At 32.4% G+C, this 8350-nt stretch overlaps 1 protein-coding gene across 13 annotated transcripts; it reads right to left on the bottom strand.

Annotated features, from left to right (window-relative positions):
* Positions 1-1180: 1180 nt before the first annotated feature.
* LOC108486635 (uncharacterized) lies at positions 1181-7173 on the bottom strand. Of its 13 annotated transcripts, none has more exons than XR_008284299.1 (6): positions 6635-7172; positions 6362-6529; positions 6072-6161; positions 4359-4420; positions 3180-3200; positions 1181-1410 (listed from the first exon to the last, which is right to left on the bottom strand). XR_008284299.1 is itself a non-coding variant. In XM_053029901.1 (5 exons), the coding sequence occupies exons 1-3, from the start codon at positions 7025-7027 to the stop codon at positions 6078-6080; spliced, it is 645 nt and encodes a 214-aa protein (XP_052885861.1). In that variant the 5' UTR covers positions 7028-7172; the 3' UTR covers positions 1181-1410; positions 3180-3200; positions 6072-6077. The 13 variants fall into 13 exon arrangements, 5 of the variants coding, with proteins under 5 accessions (XP_052885861.1, XP_017646277.1, XP_052885860.1 ...); XR_008284298.1 differs by lacking the exon at positions 1181-1410 and adding an exon at positions 2734-2982 and having other exon boundaries at positions 5984-6161; positions 6635-7173; XR_008284297.1 differs by lacking the exon at positions 1181-1410 and adding an exon at positions 2734-2982.
* Positions 7174-8350: the final 1177 nt, after the last annotated feature.

The following is an 8350-nucleotide window of genomic DNA, read 5'->3' as shown; positions in this document are numbered from 1 at the left end:
GAATTTCAAGTTGTAATTCTTCCCATTGAAGGTTGTGCAAAAGTTGACATCTTTGCTTTATCTTGGTTTGAATGGGAACAAACTTTCTGGTAATGTACCCTTGGAACTAGGTCTTATGTCCAAGCTTTTGTATCTAGACTTGTCTGCAAACCAATTGAGCAAGTCCATCCTTGAAACTTTCAGGTTAAAATAATCGGCAAAATATCTCTACTAGTACTTGTATTTTATGAAAATTGCGAATTTAGTCCCAATACTGTAAATTGGGTTGTGTTTATAAATTATACTAAATTAGGTTTATAGTGGGTAGGACTTAGGAGTGCTAGGGTAAGCCGCTGGTTAGGGATTAGGTGGGCAGTAGGCTAAGCATAATACATATAATATATGATATTAGTTATTAAGTTCGATTAATTTGGTTAATTGCTCGCTTTCGAGCCAAATTAACCAATAACTGAACTTTTAAAAAATTATTAACCAACATCTAATCGAATTAAATTAGTAAACTGACCGATTAATTTTAACTGAAATTTAAATACCCCTAAATCTGTTACACTAATATGAAGATCTTTAAAAAAATTTTCTATAAATGTATTTGTTTCAATAGAATATATATTTAAAATGGTATAAAAAAAGTATGAATTTGTCAAATTCTTATATACCTTAGGAACCCAAATCAACTAGTTATTAGGAATCCAACAAATTCTTGTTTTAAGAAATAATCACTCAATCATATATATGTTATATTTTGTATATATGTTATCACTCAATCAGTATATATATTTTTTAAATTCAAATCCAAAATTTAAAACTAAGTTCCCAAATCCTACATAAATTGGATAGTAAAATAATTCCAAATATAACATTCATGATTATATCTAAATCCACTATTTGTTAAATGCTTATTTAATAGAAAATTCAAATTTCTTAAATTATTTAGGGCTAATATGTAAAATTACGTGAAATTTAAAATTTACCACTATACATTACTTTCATCAATATTTTAAAATTTTAAAAGTTTTTATAGGGCTATAACAATTTTTTATTTTAGAGGTTTGACCCCCTGCCAACCCCTGGATTCGTCTCTGCCAACCCCTGGATTCGTCTCTGACCACGAAAGTTTAATTTAATTTTCAAATACATTTATTTAATTTAAAAAATAAAAATTCAAACCACGTAATGAGTGTTATTTGAAGGGCAAGAGAGATAGCCTTAAGAGAACTGAATAAAGTGCAAAATTACAATACTGTATGATTTTAACTTTGTTAATATTTCGGTTTCCAAAAAGAAAACACCCAATTACATGAACAACTTCAAAGTTTTAACCAAAATAATTGATCGCGTCTTCAAAGTCTCTCTTCACCATCAACATGGGTCTTGACTCAACTCCATGCACCAACACGTTTCAGCTGAGGCCTAAAAGGGAGAGAAAAAATATCTGTGATTAGGAATATAATTTTATATCATTGCAGCGAAAATTGAAGGCTCAAGGGACAAAAACCAAAAATTGAACCCCTAGACGTTAGAATTATAATGAATTAAACCCTTTTATCTTAAAGTTATCCATCAAAGTTACAAAGCCAAAAATGCCATTTTTTTTTGCTGGTTGATTTCACCACATGGCAAAAACTAGCATTTAATGTATAAAACATTAAAAAAATCAACAAACATTTATAAAAAGTCATAGAAAATTGTATATACACATATCTATCAGCAGACCACATCAACAGGCACCAAATGAGCTATAAAAACCAACATTGTTAATAATAATAAAAGCTTCCATGACCTTTTACAATAATGAAAAGTGAGTAAGATTATTATTATAATTATAGCTCACAACTACCAACAAAACAAACACATCATAGAAACGATCTCCATAATCTATTAATGGTTTTTCAGATATACATCTGCAGTATGCAGCATTCATCTTCCTATGTAATTCATTCCATTTTCATTTTTGACTTCTTACGTGTTGGAGCTTCATCAATCAAGCACGCAAGAACAAAATCAAAGAAACGAGGAAAAAACAATACAGATATAATTATCACTCCCAAACCTTTTTACATTCTAAGAAAACATACGATTCATATGATATACAAAACCAGAAATAGGATGGCAAAATATTTAACAAGAATTTCCAAATAAACATTTTTGTCCCCTACTAATTACTTTTTCTCTACTTCAAATTCTCTAGTTGTAGGACTAAGTAATTCCCATTTATTAGAGTTATATTCTTAAGTAATATTTTGTCCACTCTCTTACTGATTTCAGCGAGCTAATAGCTCACTTAGTAATCATATTCACTATCTCAAATCAAATTCAGCCTATTGAATAAATCTATCCTCACTTAGGGTGTGTTTGGACATAATATATCTATTTTAGACATAATATTATAAAATAACAAATATATATTTAAATAATGTTTAAATTAATTAATATTATGATATTTTAACAATAATATAAAATAATTTATTATAACTTATTGTTAAAAATTAATATATAATATTAATTTTAAATATTTCTATGTAATTAATATTAATTATTTATTAAATTTAATTAGAATATATAAACTATATTAAAATATTATTTGTAATTAAATGTTGATAGAATTGTATTATTTTATTTTTTATTTTTAATTAATATTTTTAACACATTTGTATTATTTTATTTTAAAATATACTATGAATATATAATTCATATTAGATATTAACATAACATAGAAAACATAAACCTAACAAATTAAAATATTACATATATTTGGATTAAAGTTTCAAAAGGGATAATATTTATATACCAAATATAAATACTAAAAATTTTACAATAGCATCAATTTAAAGTGAATTCATTAAACTAGAAGCTATAGCATCTCTTGTTAATTCCATTTCAAAATCACTTGAATTGTTTGATTCACCGTCATCACCATCATCATCGTCGTCGTCATCATCATCACTTTCTCGACCATGCGCATTTTCACCTTTCTTTTTTGCTCTATATTTGTGTTTAATAATAGGAAAGATAAAGATGGGAGCTCTTTAGACTTCAAATGATTTAAAAATAATATTCTTGCAGGATATCAAGACTAAACCATGGCCAGCTAGTCAAAAATCATGAAATTGCAGCACCACTGCTCATTGTCAAACAAACAGATCAAACGTATTTGAATTCCACAATGGTTAAGAATATACCTTTTTCCTCGTGTTCATAAACTGCCAAAACAAAAAAGAGGCACCTAAATTAATAGTGTACATTAGTTGACTTGTAAAATGAAGTTTTCCTTTGTTATTTTTAGTGCCATCATAACACTTACAAAAGCAATACCTTAGACGCAGAGCACTAAAAATACACATCTAACCATTACAGAAACCACAGTTTAACATTCAGGAGGTTATATTTGTATGCAGTCTAATCTCATGTCTCATTAAAAACGCTTTTATGGATCATTACTGCTATATGACGGACACTGATAAAAGTTGGTAAGTGGTAAGAATTAGCAGTAATACAAAGCAAACAACCTAATGTGAACCATTTACTAGCTTAATTCCATCCTTACTTAGCTTAATCTTACAACATTTACTAGCAATTTCAAGATCTAAGCAGATTTGGTTAAAAGCATTTTATCAATTTTCCTTTTAAGTTACAATTAGCATTGAAGCTGACAAGTAACACCTTCCGATTTAGTTAACTCAATACTCCCCTTAAATCCATACAATTAAACCATGATTTCAACCATTAATACGAAGAAATATACACATTAACAATTAAATACGAGGCATAAACTTTATCATATTAAAAATAAATCGAAAGCAAAGCAAAACAAAACTTCACCCACATCGTCAATCAACCCTACACTGCACTCTCGTCCTCCCCTTTTCTATTCAAAAAAGTGCCAAGGCAGTGACTTGTCGAGTAGCCAATAATAAAACAGAGCACAACAAAAAATAGCCAACATACTAGAGAAGAGTTCCAATACCAGTACCAAGACCATAACAGTGCAAAAGAAACTCGGGCTCTCAAATCAGAATGAAAAGGATGAGCTGCTGAGCAAGGGAGCGAAGGCAGAAGAAAGGTTTACAGAGAAGAAATATGCAGATCCCTTCGAGAAAGAACAAACGGATGGGAAATCCAACAAGTTGGTGAATAATAAAAACAAAATCACGCCCAATTTATTAAGGTGCCGACTCAAAAATCACAATCCCAACAACTTAAAAATGATCATACAGCTGGGTGCCGCGTGTTAGAAAACAAAAATATGGGTAAATGAAATCACCAGGAAATCGTGCCCTCCAGACCCCAGCAGTGCAGAAAATAAAAACAAAAGCATAATGAACAATTAGAAGAAGAAGAGAAGAAAAAGATAAACTCACCGGTGGAGAAGAGAAGAGGAACAAAGAACCAAACCAAAATGGGTAAAAGCAAAAGAGAAAAGCTGAAAGAAATGTGAAAAAATTAGAGTATATTTCATAATTATTTCATAAAATCAAACAATCAGAAAATAAAAACTAAAGCATAATGAAAAATTAGAAAAAGAAGAGAAGAAAAAGATAGTACCAGTGGAGAAGAGAAGATACAGAGAACAATTTCAGACAAAGAATTGGGAAAGTTCTACCGTGAAGGAGATAGGTTAAAACGGTAAAATACCAACCCAAATGAACTTCAGGCTTGGAAAAGCTAAAATAAATGGCTTTTTCATCTGTATAAAAGGCCTTAAATTAAGTTAAAAAAGTTGCCAAACTGATAGTTGTTCTTCATTGCTTTTCAGATAAAAGCACTTTTTTGGGAAAAAATTCATCGCAAAAGCAATGAAGAACAAGGCCTTAGTAATAGTTATATTTTCTGCATTTTCATCTTGCTTCTTATCATATGCATGTTGCAAAAATTTCTGTTCAGGAAGATGAGGAAACCTTGTAAACCATTAAAACAATATGTTGCACGAAGACAGAAAGGAAGACTAAAAGGAACAAGTGCGGTGATGAAGGTTGTACGTTCCCAAGACCAGTTAAATCATGATGGTCGTACCAATCGTACAGAATTTCTTGAGAGCCAAACCTTCATCTCTGGGACAACTGTATAGCCTCTTCGAGTGAAGTTAAAAGGGCTGGGAATTTATTAGGAAAGCACTAATATGAAAGTAACACCAATCATGAGTAGTGGGAGAGACGGAGGTTATCAAAACTAATTTTGGGGGATCGATGTCATGTAGAAGTTACAACCTAAGTAATAGTTTGGTCATAGGTAGGCCTGCTCACAAGTCGAGCCTAGACAGGATACTAACACCTTTCACGTTTGGCTAGGCCCCTGACCCAGCACAAAATATGGGCAATATCATTCGACTAGACCCAACCCTAATTACAAAAAGGGAGCCATTCTTGGCCCAACACAACCCACCCAAATTCTTTTTCTAATTTTATTTAAGTGGCAGTAAAGCTTTACTTTGTTTACTTATTGTTCAAGGTTATCATAGTCCTTATCAATATTGACATTTTTACTGTGGTATCCATCACCGACAAAAGGACATCATTTTACTAAATCTTCACTTGCCTATAGGTAATAACCTCGCTCTGATATTTTAGGCAGAAACATTGTCATAGTCTACCAACTTCCTAAGTAGGAATTTAAGCCTTCGTTTAGATCAGGATATTTTATTTTCTTGTTGGAACAAAAAACTAGAAGCAACTATTGGGGCCTGGGGGTAAGGCAAGACAGAACTTGAGTTCTAGTTCTCTAAAGGTGCTAGGAGCCTCGTACCCATTTAAAACAACAAATAGAGCAGACATTTTCACACAATGCAAATCCAATGCCTGATTCGTCTACTCCGTACCTTAGCATTACTCAAGTTTTATACAGGAAGTTCCAGGCTCACTATCAACTTCTTAGCGACAAGAAGAGCAAACAAAATGCAATGACAAGCAGTATTGGCAAATGAAAAATCCGTCAATTCACAAGGATGGGAATAATTAAGATATGGTAGTGATCTGAAGGGGGCACTAACCTTCATTTAGAGCAATCCAAATATAATGGCAAGCAGCATTGGCAAATGAATAATTATCATGTAGTATTGATATGAAGGGGGCTCTAACCTTCATTCAGAACAACCATATACTAGAAATATCTTCGGGATATGAAACAGTGATCGCAAATTGATGCTCTGCAGCTGCATGAATCCCTCCCTGCTCGTTGCACCAAATATTAAATCTTATGTACTCAAAACGCTCATGGAAAAGGTTGACCCAACCCAAAATAAGCTTGCCATTGCCCAACCGATACAGAGTGCCATTCGGTGGTGGATTCACTGAAAATTCTGATGACCATTTGACGGGCAAATGTTTCTTATCAAGCAAATTATACGCCTCCAAAGAACGGAACTTACCAGAATAATTATAAATGACAGTATACAGGACATCGTCCACGATTGTCGCTGAGTCAGACCAGTAACAAAATTTTTGTTCGAGGCAAACCCATGATTTACGATCATAGTAATAAGCGTAAAGAGTATCATTGGCATTGCAGTGCACCAAAATCCGAGATCGGGAAGAATCTAGAACAGGAACACATAGATCAATAGCTTCCGGAGGGGACGACAATGGTTCCCAAATGTCCCAACTTATATCGTAAACCTCGCCAAAAGATTCAGAACCCATACCTTCGAAGACGTAAATCTTTCCTTCAGCAGCAAGAACCAGGGGAAAAGCCCGAGGGAACAACATAGAAGTATTTTTCTCCACCCACGTTCAAGGTCCTTCAAATCTAATTGGAAAACATCGTTTACTTCATCATAACCACGAAGACTAGCATCATTTTCGCGTATTCCCCCAATAACGTAAACGTGGTTGCCACAGGCAACGGCAGTGGAACCTGAAGGAGCATCAGGTGGCATCGCCCTAATAAAGACTTTATTGCTTTTCAGATCAATAAAGTGCAAACCGAGCGCTGTTTTACCATCGGTACCTGGGGATTTCTCGACGAGGGCCCTGATCAGTTCATCTGGCTCTCGCCCATCAAAGTAACTGGAGGAATCACTAGTATCGCCGCTCATGGTTCACCCTTAGCTTCGCCTTTCCAGATCCAAAATCGCTTTTAGTTTTAGGGTTTCTAGCTTCGGGTTATTTCCTTCTTGTTTTTTTTTGTTTTTTTAATTTGGTTTGGGTTTAATAGTCATAGACAAAAAAAGATTTATAGTTAAATAAATTTGTTGACAAGTTATTCAGTTATCTGTTCCAAGAAGTAAAAGGTTGATAATTTTTTTTTTAAATAGTAATTTGCTTGTTTTAGTTGTAAATTTCCAAAGTAAAGTAAAGATATTGGCAATATGTGACTGTTTATATTTTAAAATTATTTACTAATTATGATTATTTTTAATGAATATAGAATAATATTATTTACATCAAATGTTAGAGATTTGTTGAAATTTGATCAATTATTGGATCAATTGAATAAGGAGTTGATAGGTATACTAATTTGAATAAGATAAAAATTGGTTGGCATATTGATATGAACAAGTTGAATAGAATTAAATTGATGATTAAACCAAGTTTTATAATTCTTTATTATTTACTTAATATGATGGTTTAGAGTATTAAAAAAGATGTGGAAATGTGAAGTTTAAAGTTTTGGTTTTTTTTTTTTGTTTATTCAGTAAATAAAAATGTTGATTTTTTAAGCTGATAGCTTTGTATATATATATATATTGCTTTGCATGTGCTTTCCGCGATAATTATATTTGTAGGTGTTTGGCTAGCCTCCAAAATCCAACATTATTTTTTATACGAGTTTCCTCTTGTGGTTTTCACTGCACTTTATCTTTATTCACATAGTTTCCCTTAATTGGTTAGATGCGTTGCATTGGACTCTCATCTTTGATAGTAGTGTTATTCCTTTCTCAAAATTTTGACAGTAACTGGTGCTTATGATAATAGTGTTTAAAAAACCGAGTTCACCTGTCATACCGATCGTTCTGGCCTCATTAGTGTTGCATCTTGTCCTTCAGGAAAGCTAGTTCAAATCGAGCACGCCTTGTCAGCAATCGAATCGGGTCAAACATCTCTTAGAATTAAAGTTATTAATGGGGTGGTAATTGCTACTTAGAAGAAATTGCCTTCAATCTTGGTTTATCTGTTTAGAAAATACAATGTCTAACTACAAGTGTTGAAGTTGTTTACAGTGTTGGGCAGGTTATAGCATTTTGGATCAAATGTAACATAAAGTCTTTCTAAACTCGGACAAAACTTCAGTAAGCAAAGTAATGCATTGATTGGTTCTCTTTCCATTAAACAATCAATCCACCAAAGCTCTTTTAATTCGTTCAAATAACATTCAAGTCGCCTACTTGAGAAGGCCATAATGATTTCTTTTACAGAGA

Source organism: Gossypium arboreum, chromosome 6 (genome assembly GCF_025698485.1).
Source record: "Gossypium arboreum isolate Shixiya-1 chromosome 6, ASM2569848v2, whole genome shotgun sequence".
Lineage (NCBI taxonomy): Eukaryota > Viridiplantae > Streptophyta > Magnoliopsida > Malvales > Malvaceae > Gossypium > Gossypium arboreum.
This window is presented reverse-complemented; position numbering and strand designations above follow the sequence as displayed.